This window comes from Anolis sagrei, chromosome 5 (assembly GCF_037176765.1).
Source record: "Anolis sagrei isolate rAnoSag1 chromosome 5, rAnoSag1.mat, whole genome shotgun sequence".
In the NCBI taxonomy this organism is placed as follows: Eukaryota; Metazoa; Chordata; class Lepidosauria; order Squamata; family Dactyloidae; genus Anolis; species Anolis sagrei.
Window position 1 is genome coordinate 136,982,870 of NC_090025.1, and position 22,999 is coordinate 137,005,868.

The 22,999-nt window shown below is 37.1% G+C and overlaps 1 protein-coding gene across 3 annotated transcripts in view; it reads right to left on the reverse strand.

Annotated features, from left to right (window-relative positions):
- ADAMTS20 (ADAM metallopeptidase with thrombospondin type 1 motif 20) overlaps positions 1-22,999 on the reverse strand; it is an 83,208-nt gene that overhangs the window by 34,522 nt on the left and 25,687 nt on the right. For 2 of the 3 annotated variants that reach the window (XM_060777580.2, XM_060777581.2), the window contains exons 6-23: positions 22,400-22,524; positions 21,194-21,234; positions 20,840-20,945; positions 18,141-18,287; positions 17,624-17,765; positions 15,784-15,888; positions 11,790-11,935; positions 10,024-10,205; positions 9,792-9,928; positions 7,153-7,270; positions 5,453-5,548; positions 4,762-4,928; positions 4,533-4,662; positions 3,421-3,547; positions 2,831-3,041; positions 2,041-2,205; positions 1,147-1,311; positions 42-164 (exon numbers count right to left, since the gene is read on the reverse strand). In XM_060777580.2, the coding sequence (XP_060633563.2) occupies positions 42-164; positions 1,147-1,311; positions 2,041-2,205; positions 2,831-3,041; positions 3,421-3,547; positions 4,533-4,662; positions 4,762-4,928; positions 5,453-5,548; positions 7,153-7,270; positions 9,792-9,928; positions 10,024-10,205; positions 11,790-11,935; positions 15,784-15,888; positions 17,624-17,765; positions 18,141-18,287; positions 20,840-20,945; positions 21,194-21,234; positions 22,400-22,524 (2,433 nt within the window). The remainder of the gene's footprint in view (positions 1-41; positions 165-1,146; positions 1,312-2,040; positions 2,206-2,830; positions 3,042-3,420; positions 3,548-4,532; positions 4,663-4,761; positions 4,929-5,452; positions 5,549-7,152; positions 7,271-9,791; positions 9,929-10,023; positions 10,206-11,789; positions 11,936-15,783; positions 15,889-17,623; positions 17,766-18,140; positions 18,288-20,839; positions 20,946-21,193; positions 21,235-22,399; positions 22,525-22,999) is intronic. The other variant, XM_060777582.2, reaches the window with a different exon arrangement.

Sequence of the window (22,999 nt, forward strand, 5' to 3'; positions counted from 1 at the left end):
TAATTCTAATTAAGCTCTTCTTTACTTCTTGCTTTGTTTACCTGGCTGTCACTTGGTGGTGTAGCAGGACTGCACTCTACATCATCATCCAAAATAGTTCCATAAATGCCATCAACACATTTGACTGCACGCACTTGGTATCCATGCCCACATGTAACAGAGCACTAAATATTAGAATATTGGAATAGAAATGCCTTAGACTTAGTATTAAATACAAGTGACATTCAGAAGACAGGCACCCAGTAAGGATATCAATGAGAAATTCATTCCTTTAAACTCTAGCGATAAACCATGTCAACCATACCATCTCATTGCTACATCACCTTCTCATCACAGTTTGTATGACATCAATCCTTCTTCTAAATGAGTCATAACCATTCTCAGTAAGCCCTACAGTATTTCTCGGGATAATTATTATGAGGAACTGGCATTTTTTTTCTTAATGTACCAGGAAGTGGTACCAAATTCATGTACATTGACCATAGCTTTCTTTCAATGGAATTTAGCATGGACTAATAACCAAAAGCTCATACACATGCACTAGTATTTGGCCCACTACTTTAAACAGAACTGCTCAAACATTTCAATGGCTTATACCAGTGGTTCTCAACCTAGGGTCCCCAGATGTTTTTGGCCTACAACTCCCAGAAATCCCAGCCAGTTTACCAGCTGTTAGGATTTCTGGGAGTTGAAGGCCAAAAACATCTGGGGACTCCAGGTTGAGAACCACTGGCTTATACATATAAATAGCTTGGTGAAGATACTAAATGTAACAACACTGGTAATAAAATCAATACTTTGATGTTTTTTAAGGTATCTTATGTTTTTTAAGGTTACTTATTAACATTGTTTCTATTATATTATGCTTATACAAATATATCATATAAGATCATATTCGACATATTGACTTATTTAAAGTTACATTGTAAATTCCCTTGGGAATAGTGCATTTATATCTATAAATAAACAATACTCTTCCACATTGCAGAGTTATCATTCCTTCATTTGCTCATCAGAGGCTTTGCTACAGCCTACTGGAATTGTCATCAAGCAACACCAGCTTCACTGTATCAACATCTGGACCTTCATAAGGATGACATGGATTTCAACAAAATAATATATATTTTTAAAAAGCTATGTACTCACTTCTCCCCAGGGTCCCACTTGCCATGTAGCACATTCCTTAAGTTCACATGAGCTCACTAATTCTGGTATAGAGTTTGGATTACAGAAGACATCTTCTAGTTGGTCATCATTCAGTTGACACCTTACTTGTCGATGCCTTGTTCCCTTCCCACAAGTAACAGGACACTGCAAGATCAAGCACCAGAGATTGTAAATGAATTTTAGCACCATCTTTATAATTTTATTATAAAATTCTAACAAATTATACCAATAATACAAGTGGCAAATGATCTTTTAAATTGATTTTTGGGCTCAGAAGACTAGTGCACCAAAGCATCCAACTGTAGGTTATATCTTGTTCCTCTGTTCAAGGGCAGAAATGATTAATTTATCTCTCCACTATATTTTCCTTCATAGAGTCCTTTCCAGTTTAATTTTGTAACCAAGTTTGTAGAAAGAAAGACTTATCTGATCATAAAGAAATCAGAATACGGATCTACATCCAATTGCTAGTCCAAAATGGAATAGAATAAACAAGATTTATATAAGCATTTACTTCTAGTTCTTGAATCAAGAAAATGCACATCTGGAAGGGCCAGGGCCCAAAAATGAGCTTTGCAGGAGCCACATGTAGTTTCTTATCTCTGGTTTTAGTAATCCAATATAACCTTCCATCTGTTACCAAAACCTCTAATCTATAAACATAGGTTGTTCATTAAGACTGGATGGGACAGTACACCCTTTTTCTTAAAAGATTGGAACTATATATCACAAAGATACAGGTGAAAAGTTCGGAGAGAATGCTGCTCGAATATGGGCATACAGCCCGAAAAACTAACAGCAACCCAACAGCTTAAAACTTTGTTAAACTGTGTAAATTTCAAATGTATTTCAAAGTAACAATCCAACTATCACCTCACTCCAATCACTAGCAATCCAATGGGGACACAAGAATTCACTGCAGTTCTCAGTAACAAGCTTTGGAAATTCATGACATTCTCTGTCTGCAAGCCGACGGCCAAAGTTGTTCATACAAAAAGCATCTCTTGTTTTCACACCTCGTCCACAACTCCTAGAACACTGATTATTGAAAAGAAGCAATTCAGAGAAGGATAAAAAATATTATTACAAAATAAACAAAACCTAGTCAATACAGAAAACCTAAAAATACAAATATGTACTTTTGAAGCGGTCTTGGAGACAGGACCTAAGCCTGAAGAGAAAACTCATTGATGTTTCATATAAACCTAAATATAATTTTGTACATAACATTCTTAATAATTTAATTTAAAATTACACAAAGTTTGTGAAACAACAAACTATCAGAAACCAAAGGGCTTCCTATTTCAGATTCTGGAGCATCTCAGAATTACAGATAAGGGATCTCAACCTGTAAAGGGAACCCTAGAATCTGTGTGGCAAGTGGTTCCCTTCCTCCCAACCTCTCAATAAAGGAAAACAGTTTTGAAAAGAGCACTACCTGGGGAAACTGCCTTACTCTACCCAATGATAGAGCCTATTATACAGACTTAGCATTTAGACAACTCTAGCATTTCCCCAACTTTATATGCTCTTAAAAATAAAAATGACATTGAAAATACACAACACTTTAAAATTTACTGAAATCCAACAGTAGCTTATCAAGATAAATCACACACTTTAATGCAAGAGCAAATGAAAAAAATATAGCATTCCAAATTTGTACCTCGGACCATTCTGTGTAATGCCAGCTTGCCTGAAGACAGTCTCCATGACAGACTTCTCGTACTGGTGGTTTTGGCTGATCAGCACAGTATTTATCATCCACTGGAACACTTGGTCCCTTTGAAATAGTGTACTTCATGCAGTGGATGTCTAAAGACCGAATCCCTGGGCCACATCGAGTTGAGCACTCACTTTTGCCAGTGATATGCCACCTATAAGTATAAACTATTATATAAAACTAAATATGTTTTAGTGCGTAAAGGCAACCAAAATTATGAAGGCATCCAAATAGCATCAAGAAACAAAAAAAATGAAAGTATTATTTTGCCTTTTATAGATTCCATTTTTTAAAAGAAACGAATGTAAAAAATCTTGCAAGTAAATAAAATGAAGACTCTATATGCAATATTCTAATTGAATATAGCACAAACTTCAAATTACATTTGGGGTATAAAAACTTTACGAAGTATATAGCAAATTGACTCTTTAAAAAGAAATCTTCATGTATGCATATAATTTTATGAAAGTTCATCAAACAAAAAAGTACCGATTACAACCAGCCTATTTCTAATCACATTTTTTTCTTTTTACCTTAATTCACATTCTGTATTACATTGTTCTGTTATAGGTCTGGGAGACATTATATGTTCACATCTTTGGTCAGACACCATCATGAGATCGCTCCTTCGTATGCATGTTACCTTCCTCCAGCGAAGACCTTAAGGAGAATGTTTTTTGGGGGAAATTAACAAGATACTTATAAGAACAGAATGGCAGGTGTTGTTGTTTTGGTATTGATGTTTTCAGTGCTATAGTTTTCATCACGAACTTATAACATAAAATTAATTCAATTTTTTGTATGCACATTTCATACGAGACTAGAGTCTTCCTCTCCAACTTTTAATAAACTTCCTATACATTCTTTTACTGATGTTTTCAGTTGGCCAGATCCAATTCCCAGTTAGAACCGACTTACTGAAATCAACAGTGCAGGACAATTAAAACTAGTAAGTTTGGCCCATTTCAATGAGTCTGTTTTATGTCTGTGTGTGTGTGTGTGGGGGGGGGGGGGGCATTGTAATCATATATTTTTCACCGAAGAAGATAATAATTAATTTTGTTTATTTATTTGTTTGAAGTATTTATATTCTGCCCTTCTCACCCCGAAGGAGACATTGGGCGAATCACTGAACACATATACGGCAAACATTCAATGCCAATTATACAATGACAAGACAGACAGCAGTTAGAGGTATATAATAGGCTCTCCCATATTTCAGTATCTTTTGGAGGCTGCGCTCGATTCCAGCTACAGGAGAGTGCTGTTGCTCTATCTCCTTGCCGAAGAGCTTTCTTTGTTCGTAAACTTCATCCTTTTCTGATCAAAACTTTGTGCCTAAAATACCTCCCCGCTTTAATGTGATTCCTATTTATCGACTCACATTTGTTTTCAACTGCTAGGTTGGAAGATGAGCTAAAGGTCGGGCACTCACCCTGACTCGGGCTTTGAACTATCAATCTTCCGGTTGGCAAGATTTATTGCAGCTTGGTAATTAATCTGATATGCTAAAGCCCGGTTTGTACCAGTTGATCTATACAAAACATTTTTTCATTCGCATATACACTGCCACAGTAAACAGTAACATGCAAAAAAGAGCTTTTGTACTAACTTAAATATAATATCAAAAAGAGAATGACAATACCTTGACACATTTTGCTGCAATCCTGCCAAAGGCCATATGGGTCCCAAGTAAATAGATCAATTCCCTCTTCTACAGGAATACTGAATGAATAGCGGACATCAGGATTATACAAGTTACCTACACACAACACCTAAGCAGAGATAACAATAAGCTTTCTGTAAATTTCCCCTTATTTCTTGTGTTTGACAAATAAAAATCACTAGTCATTTATTAGATGTTAAAAATTCACCTGCAAGATAATGTCCACTTCAAGCCGGCCAGTACTGTTTATTCTCTCCACTGTGTTATTTGAACCACTATACTCAAAATTAGCTCCATACTTGCTGATTTCTTTCTTAGACAGGCTGACAACAAAATTTCCATTCAGGAAGAAATTCCCCTGAGTATCGGATAGTGCTATAAGAATGTTGACAGAGACAACAACCATCAGCATATCTTCTGTCTGATTTCACGTGAAACATGCTCACAGATAACTAACATTTTCCATAGAGACCTCTTTAAAGAAACAGCGTTTTTGATGTCAATTAACCATTCACTTCATTTCATTTGTGATTATTTATGTACAAATGTTTGCATACAAAAACAGCAGTACGAAAAAACATTATTTTCTGAAGCAATGGTGAATAGCTGCCACATATCCTATGCTTAGAGCACCTGGGATTTCATTTGCCCAGCTCTTTTAACATGTTAAAGGGGCTCAAAATTATTACTAAGAGAATTTTATTTTTTAATTAAAGATTAATATAATTGTAAAATTATATCATCTATGTTTAAGAGAAAATAATCTGAAATGAAATTAAGCAAGTCAAAAAGCTTTATTATACCTATCTGTGTCTTACCACTGATATTTCACAAATGCTAGATTGCCTTCATTTCTGATAGAAAATTATGACCAGCACTTATTTAACCAAAATGTTTACCAAGATAATTGTCATCTTCTGGATTCCCCGAAAAGCTGTGCTGATGTATATCAAGGTTTGTTGCTCCTATGGGAATTTTTACTACAATGTTATATCCTGCAAAACAGTTATATATAAATGAAAACTATGGGTGATTATTTTTGCAAGTTAAAAAAACTGTGTGAAACTATTTTTTGTCTCATATAAGAGTAAAAATGATACCGACTTTCAAGGAAGAAAAACTATCCATTAATCCATACATTCACTGTACAATAGTTAATATTTGGCCCCCAATTTGGGTTTTGTGGAATTCTACTAGCATTTAAAAAGGAGAAAGGGCAGTGATTGCTCTGGGGTAATTATTTACTTTTACACTCAACCCCACATCTTACACTATTCCGACTTTCTCTGAGAACAATGATGGTTTTCAACATAACAAAAAGTCACATAATTTTTGTTGTGAACCTTCATAAAAGCATAGGAATACATTCCTTCTTGATAGCTGATGTTTACCTGAGTGGTAATCTTCCTATCATTTTTGTAGAACTGCCAAACAGAAAAAACCCTTCCAACTTTCTATGGTGGTTTCTGCATTTCAAACTGTAAAATTAATACAGTTTGACACCACTTTAACTGTCAGGGCTCAATGCTTGGGAGTTGTAGTTTGGTGAGGCACCAGCACTTTTTGACAGAGAAAGTTTTATTTATTTATTTTAATTTATTTATTGTGTCAGAAGCAAATTGAGGGTTAAAAACTTGGCATTATACTAAATGTCCTTTGATCAGAAGCTGGCCACTTGAAGTGCCTCTGGTGTTGCTGTAAAAAGGTGTGCACATGGCAGGGCTCAGAGTGCATTACAGTAGATGGTCTGTGGCTTGCTCTTCTCCACACTTTTATGTTGTGGGCCCACTTTGTGGTCCCATTTTTTAAGGTTGTTTCTGCATCTCGTGGTGCCGGAGCGCAGTCTGTTCAGCACCTTCCAAGTTGCCCAGTCTTCTGTGTGCGCAGGAGGGAGTTTCTCATTCGGTATCAGTCATGGATTGAGCGTACAGAGAAAGTTAAAGATCCTGATATCATAGCATTAGGCCATAGTAGTTAAAGTGGTGAAAAACCGTACTAATTTTACAGAGTGGATTTACTCATTATAGTGTACATTAACTGAAAGCATTATGAATCAGTATCATAAACCTCCTATGACTATCTCCTAAAAGATATATACATCATCAGTATGTAATAAGTTGCATCAACTTGTTAATTCAACAGAGAAGATCCGAAAAACCTAAACTATATTCTACCACATAAAGTTTGTCTATAATGTACTAAAAGCATTCCACATAAGGTTGGAATGGAAAATAAAAGTAAGCTAAATTCAGCTGGCAAGATAAGATTTTTTTAAACAAAAAAATTAAACAAAAACTGTCTAGCAATGTGAAAACCATTTAGGAATGAAAAAAATCCTATTTAAAATTAAAACTTAATTTTCACTTTTGAAATGGCAGAGTGTATTGTTTGAAAAACACGGGGGACTACACAAAAAGTATAAATCATGAAGGCTGCATCATAATGTTTATTGTTCAGGTATCTTGTTCCAAAACTCCATGCACTAAAGCAGGATGTTTTTGTTTTAGATGTAGCCTTTTAGATCAATCAAACCACTCTGATTAATGCCAGAATAAACACAAGGAAGGACAGAGAGGGGGGTATCTGTGAGAAAACATACCATAATGTGCACTGTTGAAAGTACCAGTAAGAGTCCTACAAGATGAATTGTCACCACCACAGATGCCACATTTATCTCTTTTTGCCTTCGAATTTAAGACATGATCACAACCGGCTTGCTAAACAAATAAATTAAAATATTTCAATGTCATAACAGTATTCCGTTTAGTTCAAATTTCTCATTTAAATTCAGAAAAATAATCATTCACTTAACAGCCCTTCCAGTGGAAAATTGAGTACACCCTGAATCCTAGTTTAGGGCCACCTTGAATCCCAGTAGGAGAATAGGTGAGCCATAAATACAAAAGTTAGATAGCTAGACAGAAAAAAATGGCATTATGCTTCAATAAAAAACCAACATTGCTAGTTAGTAAAAGCAGATTTTTCAAAATAATGAGAATCCCAAAATTTGAATTCCACTACAAAGTTTATGATGTAGACTAATATTCTCAGGCTTGGCCTGAGAATATTAGTCTACTGAAGGATTGCCAGAAACTTATTATTACTCTACTGAAGGATTATTATTACTCTACTGAAGGATTGCCAGAAACTTAAACATCTGAGAGTTACTTTTTTCCCCCAGCGCAAGGTGACGATATCCGACTGAAAATTACTGATGCCTTCAACTTCAGCCTCCCTTCACTCAAATTCCCTCAGCTTTTCAGCTTTTACCTGATGCAGGCCAATGTGGAGGATCCTCTGCCTGCACAACGTGGCTTGATTTTGAAAACTAGCCTTACACATCTTCTTAAATATTCCCCATACCTGCAAAGCTTGGATCTAGTCTGCTTAACCATCTCTTTGGATGAGGTATTTCAAATGGTATCGACAACCCCTGATGGTTCCTTCCTACAACTCCAAAAGCTTTCCTTGATGATGTTGTTGTTCATTCGTTCAGTCGTCTCCGACTCTTCGTGACCTCATGGACCAGCCCACGCCACAGCTCCCTGTCGGCCGTCACCGCCCCCAGCTCCTTCAAGGTCAGTCCAGTCACTTCAAGGATGCCATCCATCCATCTTGCCCTTGGTCGGCCCCTCTTCCTTTTGCCTTCCAGTTTCCCCAGCATAATTGTCTTCTCTAGGCTTTGCTGTCTCCTCATGATGTGGCCAAAGTACAGGGTTAGTCAAAATGCATAGGCCAATAAGCCATTCAATTGAATGGCTGATTGGCCTATGCATTTTGACTAACCCTGTACTTCAACTTTGTCTCTAGTATCCTTCCTTCCAGTGAGCAGCCGGGCTTTATTTCCTGGAGGATGGACTGGTTGGATCTTCTCGCAGTCCAAGGCACTCTCAGAACTTTCCTCCAACACCACAGCTCAAAAGCATCGATCTTCCTTCGCTCAGCCTTCCCTAAGGTCCAGCTCTCACATCCGTAGGTTACTACAGGGTCCACCTCTGAGAATCCCCTGCTTTCCTGGCATGTCCAGGTCTTCTCTTATATTCCTATCCCAGCATTCCTAATGTCTTGAAAACTTAAGTCTGATTTTTTAAATGGTCTTCATAGAAGAAACTTTTCAGAAGGGTCTGGCATCTCCTGGAATTGCCCTAATGCAGTTTTAGAACCTCTTCTTTGTTTGAAACTGCAGTAGTTTCCTGTTGTCCACAAAGAACCATTTAAAATATTTCAAGTTGGACATTTGGTAATGGACGGGTGGTAATGAATTGCGATATCCTTTGGATGATTTGGCTTTATGTAATTATATGATTGCTTTTAATGTATTTTATGTATTAATGTGTTTTATGGTGTGATGTTTTAAACTACTGTCTTTGAATCATGTTGTAAACCAGCCTGAGTCCCTCTCTAGAGGTGAGAAGACCGGTATATAAAGGTTCTAAATAAATAAATTGGCCCACCTTATTCCCAGCTTCCTTTCTGTACAATACACAATTGTACAACTATACAATACACTTTATTTATATTCCACTTTATCTCCTCGGAGAGACTCAGAGTAGATTACAGTATACACATATAAGGCAAACATTCAATGCCTTTTACACAGTGAATAAATGACATGCAATACACAAACACAGGTAAATGGCTTCCCCTTCCATCTGTGGCATCTGGAGGTGATGCTCAACTCCGGCCATGGGGAAGTGCTCTTGTTCCATTTTCCATGCCAAGGAGCCTGTTGTCCGTAGACATCTCTGACATGTCTGCATGTCTGCATGGGATGCCCTTTGACCTTCCTGCTGAGGCAGTGCCTATTGCTCTACTCACCATACATGCTTATGAACTGCTAGGTTGGCAAAAGCTAGGGCTGACAGTGGGAACTCACCTTGACTTGCAAATTTGAACGGCTATCTCTCTGGTCAGCAGATTTCCTGCAGATAGCAGTTTAACCCACTGCGCTACTGTGGTCCCTTATAAATAAAGAGTATTATACGATAACTATATACTCTGCATTAGATTCAGACGGCTGCTAAAACTGGTGCATGAACGATCAGTGAAGACTGAACATCATCAGTTAGGAGCATCCAATTATGAACTGGTAAATGGGAGGTGAAACAAGTTTCTGCATTTTGGACTGTCTGTTCTCCTTTGTCAAATGTGCATTCCTTTATCCCTTTCCATTTTGGTGACATACTTCAACATACTTTGTGTTGTTTCATATAAAACCAGCAATATAAAATGGATTACCCTGCATAAGCCTTGGACACATATATCATGAGTGTCTATTCCACATGGAGTACCATCAACAACTCTATCTTTCAGCTGATAGTAGGATGTTGTTCCAGAAACTCGGCAAAAAAGCTTACAGCGATCCTTCATGGAAACTGTCAGAACAAAAAAAGGTATACTTTTGTCACTTATGAAGCACTGCAAAAATAAATTACTATTCAGCCGTGAAAGACCATTTCCAATTACTTACTGCCATTATATTTTGGAAGCCAGCGTACAGTAGATGTCAATCCATTGATGTTGAAATGTTTACCATCAAACTCTGAACATTGTTGCTCTCGAAAATCTTTTCTGCCTTTAGGACAAGTATCAGTGTTACATGAGCGAAACTTCATCCTGCGGCCCACACAGTACTTTCCTCCATGTTTTGGCCTAGTTAAAAATTATATTTTAATCACGTTCACTACAGGCATTCAGACATTTCTATTAAAATCATGCCAAATTATCTTGCTGCTATCATTTCAGTAACTGGTTTCTGTCCAGACACAAGGAAGTTTCTTTTTACAACTAAATGACATTGATGTTTTGTTTATTTTAAACATTTTGTTCCACTTTCAGTGAAACATTTTCCAGGCTGGTTCACAATAAGTAAAAAAATAAAAATAATACTCAACGAAACAGCATTTTGGGAAAAGCTATTTAAGCCACTACAAAAGGAATGGAAAGAAAGAATAAATGCCTTTATTGTGCTATCAGGAATTCTCAGAAACCATTGCATTATCCTATGTTTGCAGTTTATCCACTCTACAAAGTTTAAATGTAAACGATACATGGAGTGAATGCAGAATTTGGTTCACTTGTACTTAGGTCACAGAATATCCACAAATTCTCCCCTTGAGGCTGTATCTACAATGCCATACAATCCAGATTCAGAATGCAGATAAACTGCACTGCGCTGGATTATATGAGTCTACACTGTCATTTAGGAAGCCCCTGGTCGTGCAGCAGGTTAAACTGCTGAGCTGCTGAACTTACTGATCAAAAGGTTGGTGGTTCGAACCGAGAAGCAGGGTGAACTCTTGTTGTTAGCCCCAGCTTCTGCCAACCAGCAGTTCGTAGATCAATAGACACTGCTCTGGTGGGAAGGCAATGGTGCTCCATGCAGTCATGCTAGCCACATGATCTTGGAGGTGTCTATGGACAACACCGGCTGTTCAGCTTAGAAATGGAAATGAGCACCGCCATCCCACCCCCACTGCACACCCCCTGAGTCAGACATGACTACATTTAATGTCAAGGGGAAACCTTTACCTTTTTACACTGCCATTTCATCCAGTTAATGCAATGAATCTGCATTCTGAAATTGGATTGTATAGCAATGTAGATCCAGCCTAACAGTCAGGCAACCCATTATGCTCTTTGTATGACCATATGTTCTTAAGTACTGAAACAACTATGTTTTATTGGCAGATCTGTATCCAGAACAGAGCCACATGCTTTTAAGATCTTAGAAGCAAACAACTATGCCTGTTTAGATCTGAATACCCTCAATCAATTCTTGTGTGGCTTCTGATATATAAGAGACTGAATCAGCCAATTACCTATTCATCCAAGACAAGGACTGCATGTATGTTACTTGTTGACTCATGATGACAATCACAGGAGGGGGGAGGGGCAAAGCTCTTCTTCTATAAACAGTGGAGTAGAAGGTAGGATTTTACCAGGTGGAGCTTGTATGATAAACAATGCCTGGTAAAATGCCCTCTTCTACATAGCCTTTAAGAGAAAAGGAGACCTGTTTTAATCCTAGCAATCCTGGCTTGGAGAAGTTCTCTAAAGTGACTACAGAGTTTGTATGCACAGAGTGACACATAGATGCATGGAAAATGAATAGCAAATGTTTTGCAGTTATAAAAATATGCTGTTGGCTTATTGTTGCATTCAAATAAATTGCTAAGTAAAATATGAAAAGACTCTAATTACACATGCATTTAAAGTAAAAGAATAAACACATACTCGGGTCGATTACAAAGTCTGGTTGTACTTTTGATACCACCTCCACATGTTCTGGTACATGAACTGTAAGGCCCCCAGGATCCCCATTCTCCATCCACAGGAAGCTTTTCCATTTCTTTGCTTACACAAATCCCATGGCGGCAATGCTGCTCAGACATAACAAAACCACAATTTAAAATCTAATCCTGTATGCACAGAGCTGATAGCCTAAAGCAGGAACTTGAATTTATGTCAAAGAAAATTAAACCACTGTTATGGGATTATTGTCTCAAGAAAAGAACTTTTAAATAAATGTTACTTTCAGAAAATTATTAACAATGTGAGAAACTGAAAAGCCAAACACCCAGTGGGCCAAGTTTTCATTTCCGCCAGCTATCCAGAAAGTTTAGCAATTCAAAAGGCATCTATTTCTAGCCGTTATCATTTGGGACAGCTGAAGTTCTGGCTGTACGTAAAAGTTTTGCTTGTATTTTCCCTCATACATAATTACACAGGTATCAGTCCCAAGCTATTCTGAAATACATGGCCAGAAGGCAAAGTATTTAGGAACGTTTCCAATCCATGTAACAAAGGGTGTGCAACAATAGTGTATGGAAAAAGCATGTGTATCTAAAGGATTTGTTTATATAAAGCATGGGCGACGCATTGCAAAAAGATCTGTAGTAACATTATCTAGATGTGCCAGAAGCAGTTTCTCAAGTCGCTTCTGACACGAAAAAAGAAGCAATTATGCTAATCCAGAATGGGGTACTCCAAATCTGCATCACCAAAGTCCACATGGCTAGTGTTATTGAATGCTTTCATGGCCAGAATCACTGGGTTGCTGTGAGTTTTTCAGGGCTGTATGGTCATGTTCCAGAAGCATTCTCTCCTGACATTTCACCCACATCTGTGGTAGGCATTCTCAGAGGTTGTGAGGTGTGTTGGAAAATAGGTAAGTGAGGTTTATATATCTGTGGAATTTTCAGGGTGAGAGAAAAAAACCTCTTTTCTGTTTTAGGTAAGTGTGAATGTTGCAATTGGCCACCTTGATTAGCATCGAATGGCCTTGCAGTTTCAAAGCCTGCAGTTTCAAAACAGGGGAATTCCAGACAGGAAAAAATCAAGGCCAGCTAACACCTCCCAAGAAAGGATTCCCCCGGGCAGGAAACAGTCAGGCGTTGAAGCTGCAAGGCTATTCAATGCTAATCAAGGTGTCAAATTGCAACATTCCCACTTGCCTCAAACAGACAATAGTTCTTTCTCCCACGCGGGACATTCCACAGACATAGATTTTCCTAGTTTCCAACAGACTTCACAATCTCTGGAGATGCTGGCCATAGATATGAGCAAAACATCAGAAGAGAATGCTTCTGGAACATGGTCAGCAATCCAATATACTGTGAGTTCATTGTTGCTTTATAACAATATACAGACCTGAGCTGGTCCAGTGGCTGAATAGTGCCCACACAGCCCAGAGGCACACGAACTGGTTTGGTGCTAATGAACTACAACTCTTACCTTTCCCCTGTTGATCTGGCCTTAGTGGCAATCATCATGTCAGAAATTGGTGGTGCTCAACATTTGGGATGTGTAATGACACTAGTCAGAGCAATAAAGCGACATGAGAGATGAGAGGGAAAAAGGAGGAATTGCTCCCCCCTTTTCCTGCTTCCTTCTATGATCACCCACCATTCTGACTAGTGTCATTACAGGTGCTGAGCGACAACCCTGTTTTGTGGGTGATGGTCATCATTATGGGTACATCGGCAAGGGGAAGTTAAGTGTCACTCTTGTTCCCAGGGTACCGAAGCCCTGGAAAAGTGGGATTGCTGTCTGAATGGGTGTGTGAACTTTTGAATGGGAAACAGTCCAACTGTTATACTGGCCCAAAATGTAGATGAACTCTGGGGCTCTAGGGAAGCTCCAGAGCATCCTATGAATTTTTGTAAGTGGGACAAGGCTGTATTAAGTAGCTTTCTCCCACATTAAGGCAAATAGATCCGGTGCATCATATGGATGCCATGGAGTCTATTAACTCCCAAAATTATTCATATGGCCTGTTTAAATGGGTACTCAGAGAGTACAGAATGACTACTTGGGCTCTTCCAGTTCCTAATTCAACACTCTAACCACTATACCAAAGTGGTTTCTTTATTTGATGCAATTTGTTTCCTTTGTACTGTGGCAAGAACAGTGATTTTGAAAAAAAAATGATGTCACCTTCATCATCATGAGTGAAAACGCAAAGACAGGCACATTGAAATTAATGTAATAGCTCTGGAATATATTTTAATGCACGTAAAAGTAAAGTATCAAATGTTTATTGGTCTAAGATATATTTTAACAAAAGTATAAACTATCAGATTTGTATTTGCTAATAAAGATCAAATAAATGACTACTCAATGTTTGAGCTATGTATACTCTTTCTCAATCAATAAAAGATTTGGGAGTACATAAATGAAATAAAAAAGGAAGAGGTTTGTCTCACTTTAAAATAGGTTTCTGGAATGTCTAAAAATATGGCATCTACATGACAAGTACTTATAGAACTGGAATAAGCCTATGTATACATCTGGAATTTAATGGCTTATTCAATAAAGATGTATCAACTTTTATTGCTCTGCAGCATTCCTACAGAAGAGATAAGATGAAGTCATAGTAGAACAATTATACACCAGACCTAACCCAGATGTTCTTCTTATGCCCTTTCCCTTCAGTCGGTGTCAATGCCTCAAGAGATAATTTATTTTATTTTATTAGTTATATAACAAAAATGCATGAAAATATAGTCTTATGCAAAGACAATGCAAATAAAAGCCCCCAGTTCCAAGTAAAGAATAAGGAGAGTGCTTTAAAAAACTAAACTACCATAACTATCTTACTACTGCAATTTGCTATGGCAATTTCTGAAGCAAGTATACATGTTAAAGATTTTTTCAATGTACTTAACAGTAAAATTCTTTATGAAGTGTTAACTGCTAGAACTACTGTGCAAATATATTTCCCCCAGTAAATTAAAGTCATAAACCAGCTCCTGTTCTAGCTCCTAGGAGAGTGACTCTGTATGAACTTCCCCTGGACTTAAGATCAACTGTGGCATTACTGCTCTATAATCTGATACTAAGTCTGCCATGGGCAAACTTTGGCTCTCCAAGTGTTTTCGATTCCAACTGCCATATATCCTAGCAAGCTTACTGGTTGTTGGGAATTGTGGGAATTGAAGTCCAAAACACCTGGAGGGCTGAAGTTTGTCCATGCCTGTACTAGACTGATTCAAATCTACCTGCGTACAAGAGAGACAATGCATTCAAGTGTGCATAACAGTGAATTACAAATATAAGAGAAACAATACTAGAGGGTTTATTCTAAATGTACAGAGCAGTTGAAAGATATGGGGGAAAACTGCAAGTGTATTTACATTGCAGGTTCCATTCTTTACCACTGTATCATTTTGCAACCAACCAACCAACAGAGGATTTTCATAGCGAATGAGCCTGTAATGTTAAGTGGGAAGGATGAAATGCAAGGGTCTCTATGCTGTGATAATTTTATAATAATAATTTTGAGGATAGAATCTCTCGGATTCACTCATAATCATTTACTATGATTGTCATTATGGAGGCATTGAAAACATCCTCTGATGCAGTGATACTGAATCAATATTAATCACTACATATATCAGTATCAGTAATTATATCAACATCAACATCAATATTGACCTGAGAATGTAGAGAAGTTACCTGAACAATCTGTCCTCCATGGGCTTACAACTCATACTGACAAAGGTAATATGTAACCTTTAAAAAAGACCTTTCTGGATCCAGAAGTGCTGGTCAACTATTGCCTATTTTTATCCTCTTTTTGGATAAGGTAAATTTAGAAGAAATTGATTGTTCAGAACCATTTAAATTCAGCTTTTACCCTCAGTTGATAACCTGGATCCATGAGTAGACAGGAAGCCACTGTAGGGATCTATGGGGAAAAATGTTAGAAGTACAAGTGAAATCTTACCATCCCGTGGCCACATTCCGTTCCATCAGCCAGTGGCATATGCTGTGTACGGCAACCTTTATGAACACCTTCTGCACTTGTACACCACAAGCGTTTGCATTGTTTCTGCCAAGCAAACAAGATTTTCTTTGTTATATAAGTAACACTGATCCAAGATCAAAAATAGTGCATGTGAAAAAAAATCTAGGAGTCTTAGTAGACAACAAGTTAAACATGAGCCAACAATGTGATGCAGCAGCTAAAACAATAATTTGATTTCATGCCACATCAAAAGGAGTATAGTGTCTAGATCAAGTGAAATAATTGTGCCCCTTTATTCTATTTTGGTTAGACCTCAGCTGGCATATTGTGTCCAATTCTGGGCACCACAATTTAAGAGATATTGACGAGCTGGAATGTATCAAGAGGAGGGCAACTAAAATGATCAAAGGTCTGAAGACCACGCTCTATGAGGAGCGACTTAAAAAACTGGGTAAGTTTAGCCTGCAGAAGACAAGGTTGAGAAGAGACACGATCACAATTTTTAAATATCTGAAAGAATGTCATAAGGAAGAGGGAGCAGGTTTGTTTTTTGGTTCCCTGGAGACTAGGACTTGGAGCAATAGGTTCAAATGACAGGAAAGGAGATTCCATTTCAACATTACAAAGAACTTCCTCACCTTAAGGCAGGCATGGGTAAACTTTGGCCCTCCTGGTGTTTTCGACTTCAACTCTCACAATTCCTAAAAGCCTATTGGCTGTTAGGAATTATGGGAGTTGCAGTCCGAAACACCTGGAGGGCCAAAGTTTGCCCATGCCTGCCTTGAGAGCTGTTTAACGGTGGAATTCTGCCTCAAAATGTAGTGGAAGCTCCTTCCTTGGAGGCTGTTAAACAGAGGCTAGATGGCCATCTGTTGGGGTTGCTTTGATTGTGCTTTTCCTGCATGGCAGGGGATTGGACTTGATGGCCCATGTGGTCTTATCCAACTCTATGATTTTATTTAAAATCAGGATGACACATTGAATCTGTATTATGATATATGTACTGTTTTGTTGGAAACCGCCTTGAGTCACCGATAGGCTGAGAAAGGTGGTATACAAATACAGTAAATTAATAAATAATAAATAAATGAAGCACAGCCCAATTGGCATTTGGCATCAGGAAAGATTCAAAGTAAGAACCCAGTTTTAGCTAAAGTATGGGTTATGTTGAAGTTTATATACTTTGCAGTTGGGCATAGACATCAGAATACAAAACATGACCATACTCCATTATATGTATAAAGAATGATGTATTTTCACCTTGAAATATCCACTAACAGTAATACGAAAGGGTTCTATATTTTAAAAGAGGAAACCATCTTAAAAGTATTTTATGCCACTCATTTCTTAAATTATCTATGCGTATTTTGTCCTTGAATAACAAAAGCACTTCCTTCTTGTAGGTCACTGTGAGAAACATTAATGGAAACCATTTATGAAAGATACTTTGATGACTCGAGAGTGGGGAGGGTGGTTGGTCATGAAATGTTGAAATGTGTCAAGTACAGTTTAACACATTGTCTCAAGCAAAAATGTATAGTTTTTAATATTACTCTTGAACAAATTGAGTTTAAGAATTCTTATTTATCTTGAACATAAACCTTTCCATAAATAATTACTAATGTATTTAGCTTATTTTATATGATTTGTCCACCTGGAGAAATCTTCACAGCCATATATTTAAAAGGAATCATTTTAATACTTCTAAATATTCCATCAGCTTCATAAAGGTTTGATATTGTGGCATGTTTAGAAGGTTGATGAAGATTTGATTACTATTCTGTTAACAATATTAAAAATATCATTCTAAATAACTTACCATGTATGGGCATACTTGAGAGCCAGGACCAAACATAAGCTCACACTGTTTGTTTACATCATACAGGGAACCAGGCAACTCTGACTGAAAGTCATAGATTCTTCCACTTGGTATGTCTAGAAGGCATTCCCCATAACCAGTACTGCAACACATTTATTAAAAAAACAGAATTGCTCTTATAAAATACCTTAATTCTGATCACTTTGTGAATAAATCTGGGAGTAAGCATTAATCTAAAGCAATGTTCTTCATGCAGAGCTATCAGTGAAGTCAGTTGTAATTTTCGAAATATATGGATCACCTTGACATAAACTAGCCGCACATTCAAATGAAACAGAGCTGTGCTTTAAAACACAAATAATTGCTTTTACCATGTATACAGCAACACTAAAATCAGATTATTTGAAGTTTCTTTATTTGAAAAGCACAAATTTCTTTAAAATAGACCAAAAGGCTCTGAAATCAGAGATATACTATCAGTGCAATATGAATACTTATAAACTTGACCTGTACTTACTCTAGAAATTCGGTGATGTATTTCTGGCTGCATTTTGACCAAGTCCATGGACTAGAATGGTAGTTTAAAGTTGGGGCCATCACATGATATTGATGCTTAATTCCAACTTCTTTACATTTAAAGCTATCATCATGGGGAATATTAAACCTAATAAACACACAAACAATTTCCAAGACAAAATTAAACAATTTTTTTCTAAAGAATTTAGCTAAATTAAAGCTGGTGCTACCTCATGGGTTACAAAAATTGGGATGTCTTTAGATCTTTCTAAACACTCATCTATGACACTAAAAGACCTGAGAATCTTATTTTATTAGGTTTTATAAATATCAGATTAGAGTATACATTAGCATATATTATTTCTTGTCTTTGCATTACTTTTACATAAGCTATGATATTTTATAATCTGAACAAATGTTTTTAGAATCTATTAAAATCAGATTGCCAGGTATTTTAGTAGATTCCCACTTGACTTAATGTTAAAATGTCGAAGTTTAGCATTGCCTTATAACAATCTCAATAGCAAATGGACTCACTTTGTAACCATGTTTAAATATTATGCAATGTTATTATTTATTCCATGTTCTAGAATTCACTTTATAGGAGGCTAGATTAGCTTTCTAATGGCAAGTTAATTTTATTCCTTTTTGATATGGCTTATGTGCTATTAAATCTATACATCTATAGATATTTAGGACAAAGATAGTTTGTTCAATGTATAGTCAAAAACCAGCAAAAGACGTTAAAAGGGAATTGGTAAAGATGGGAGTGAATTACTACATTCTAGAAGAATCCAGGTGCCTAAAGAGACCTAAGCCTGGCTACAGCATGCCAGAAATTTGGGATGTAGAAGATTTCTCCAATACTGGAAAAGTTCCCTTGTGTGATATTGTGGCCAAGAATTCCAGACCATACTTCAGGACAGTATTTGACAAATGTATGTATACAAATATTAGAAGTTAGCTTATAAGTTGGGTTGAATTTATGTTATTTTATGTTTTGCTTTGATTGTCTATTTGTTTTTGGGCATTGAATGTTTGCCATTTTGTTATTTATGAGTCCCTTCAGGGAGAGAGAGCAGGTTATAAATAAAGTATTATTATTCTTCTTTAACAATAATTATTTGCATACTTCTACTGTGTCTTGTTTTAATTGCTACAAGCTGCCTTGAGTCCCAGCTCTGAGGAAATAGTGTGAAATAAATAAATAGTATGCAAGTTTACTTTCTTTATTACTCCAAAGGAATCAAGCAAAACACTGATTTACGGTATATACATTTGAATATAAGTCTAGTTTTTCAGCCCCTTTTTTAGGCTGAAAAAGCCCCCTTCAGCTTATACTCGGGTGAGAGTCCTGGTGAGAAGACATGGGGCTGAAAGAAGGCCTCCTTTCAGCCCCACGCCTTCCTGCCAGGACTCTCACCTCTCCGCACAGCCACCCAGCTCTCCTTCATCTCCTCTCTCGACGCAACGCGTGCCTTCCTCTCTCAACGACAGTCTTTCCCACTTTTCCTTATTCATATACACAGAGCACTTTCCACAAAATGTATAGTTAAAATAAACAGGCGATTATTGGAAGGATATGTGAGCACATTTACAATGAAGAAGATTAGAATATTTATTTATTTACCTTATTTATATCCCACCTTTCTTTACCCTGAGGTGGGGGGACTCAAGGCAGTTTGCAAATGGCAACTACACAGAATATTGATTTAATCAGAGTTGGACAGTCTTATCTTAAATTACAGTTTTATGTAAATATTCAAAAACAAACCTACTGATGCCCCAATTAATGTAATTTTTTGCTTTCTATTTTTATTTTTAAATTTACTAGTAGCTGTTGCATTTCCCACCCTCGGCTTATACTCGAGTCAATACATTTTCCAGTTTTTTTGTGGTAAAATTATGTGCCTCAGTTTATATTCAGGTAGGCTTATACTTGAGTATATAGGTATATGTGGCCCAACACATATGTGTAGGAGGGGAGCTTAAAAGTCAGCTGTTTTTTTTTCCAGGGATTTTGCCTTGAAAGTATGTCGGGCAATTAATGACACAGGACTGCACTTTTATCCCATGCCCTTGCCCCTTAGCTGCAATTTGTACTATTCCATCCCTAGTCTTGTTTACAGTTTGGCCATGTCTTACAGTGGTTGTCACCATAGGTTATTAGACATTGTTCTGAACTTTTAAATTGTTGTTTTTATATATGATTGGTTTTACTTTTTGTATTATACTGTTATTCTATGTGTTGATTTTAGGCACTTTGTATCATGTGTAAGCCACCCTGAGTTCCTTCAGGGAGATGGAGGGAGGGTACAAAAATAAAGTTGTTGTTGTTGCTGTTGTTGTGTGAAGAACAAAAAGAAAAAAATCAATTCATTCAGATTACACTTTCATATGCTTTTTTTCAGAATAAAAACTCAAACAATATTTAGTTGCATTTACTATAATGGATAATTTAATATGAAATGATGGAGTTATAATATAGCTGACTCATTTGTGATAGCCTACAAGGCTGTTGTAAGTGCTCACAGCAATCGTCCGTTTTGTACATGTCATACTGATATGTCAATGTTCACATCATTGTGGAAACATAGCACTTACAAATGCATGCTTTTATTCTAATCAAGCTCAAAAAGCTACTTTTATGCTATCATGTAAGGCAATTGCAAGGTTTACTTTTAGAAAAGAAGTACTTACACATGTCCAAGTTCATGAGCTATTGTAAATGCAGCACTTAATCCATTTTCTTCACTAATAGAACAGCTGCGCAGAGGATCACACATTGTACCCAATTCAGCTAAACCTAGAAAATTGAATTTTTATCTAAATATGAACAGTATTACAATCAGCAGTGCTCTCTATACAAACATTGGTCTACATATGTTCCCCAGATATTTATCATAAAATACAACTATATTATTTTCTCCAAAGATTCAGAAGCAAAAATTTTACAAAGCAATATAAATGGCCAGATTAATTTACATGATAAAAGCCCAATATAAAATTACAATATGATTTTAATAGTATCATAGCCTTGTTACTTCAACTTACCTAAGGTATCACACTTCTCTCTTGCCCTGCAGATATCTTCCCTTAAAGAAATAAAGGCTTTCAGTAAACCATTTGCTATTGTTTTCAAATAATAGGGTAAAATTGGCTACACAAAATTAGTTATGTTAAAGAATAATAAATAATTGTATCTCAAAACTGGAAGGACCACAAGGTCCCTTCCATGCAATTATAACAAGTATTTATTTCTGAATGAAGCCTGCTTATCCTCTATTTAAAGTCATCCAAAGAAGGATGCCCATCCAACCCCCTGAAGTAGTCTATTCCACTGCCAAATAGTTCTTACAATAAAGGAATTCTTCCTAATGTTCAGGTGGAACCTCCTTTCTTGCCATTTGGGTTCATGGATTTATGTCCTACGAGCACCAGAAAATAAACTCATCTCATCTTCTACATGGCATCACTTCATATATTTAACAATGATTATCATATCACCTTTCAATATTCTCTTAGATTATTAAATTCTACACATACCAACTCCCTAAAACCATCCACATATGGCTTGGTTTCTATATCTTTAAGCATCCTTCTCTGGATATGTTTCATCTTACATTTATTTATTTATTTATTTATTTATTTATTTATTTAGGGCATTTATATCCCATCCTATCTCAGTGCCAACATAAACATAATCCTTACACCCTGAAATTTTTTTTTTCATGTGAGCACCCTAGTCTCAATTTTGCTATATATTTGCAGCCATATCAGCACATTGAGATTAGGGCAGTCACGTGATAAAAGGTAACATAGTCCTTGTATCTTCGACTCTTGTGTAGAAGATAGAAATTCAGCAGAAATCAGAGCACTGAAATAATGGGTCACAAATCTCACAGGTCTGAGCAGTTTGATTTTTTAAAACATAGGATCCACCTTCCCTCTTGAACCCACTATCCCATCCAACAAGATAGCAGGTAAACCATTGCACCTCTTCCTCCCTGCCCCAGACTCTAGAGGAGTTCCCTCCATCCCTTTCTCCAAGATGACCTTGCAGGTGGAGCTGGTCAGAACAGCAGGTGATTTTAATAGCATTTATGCTTTGAGCGGGAGAATGAAGTGAAGGAATGGGACACTCTTAGTCACTGATTACAGTCCCAAGCAGAAGCTTCTCCTCTTCCTGACAGTGTTAAAGGGCAGGCCCAATTTCAGACAGCAAAGAGAACTGATATTGAATGATACCAGGTACTATACCTAGTGATGAGAACAGCAGTGTCATGATGAGAAGGATGACTGTCATCAAGAATGTTTTGTGCTTGTTGCCATAAACAAAAATTGCGAAGAGTGGTGGCTGCATTAAAACTGATAGCTGGTCCTTCCTTTGCAAGTAGGATCAAGACAAAACAGAGAGGGCAACAGTAAATATTTTGAAAATATATACTAGAGAAAAGATATATTCCAATCAGGCATGTAGCCGGGGGGGGGGGGGGGGGGCTCAAGGGGTCTCAGCCCCCCCTCCCGAAATGGTGGTTCGCGAAAAGGCCTTACTGGTGCATTATTTAAACTGTTATGTTTATTCATATCATGATCTGATCACCATTCTCAATACATCCCATATGCATGGGGGTACTGGGGTAACGATACAAAAGGTTTGCTAGGGTAGACCCTCTTTCACTCAGACTCAGCCCCCCCCCCCCCGAATTGAAATCCTGGCTACAGGACTGATTCCAATGCTACATGTCTTTATGAATCCCCAAACATAAAGAGTCCCTTACTATCATGGTGGATAGTTCCTGGCAGGACAGTTTGAGGCCCCTTCTACACTGCCATATAATCCAGATTATCAAAGCAGAT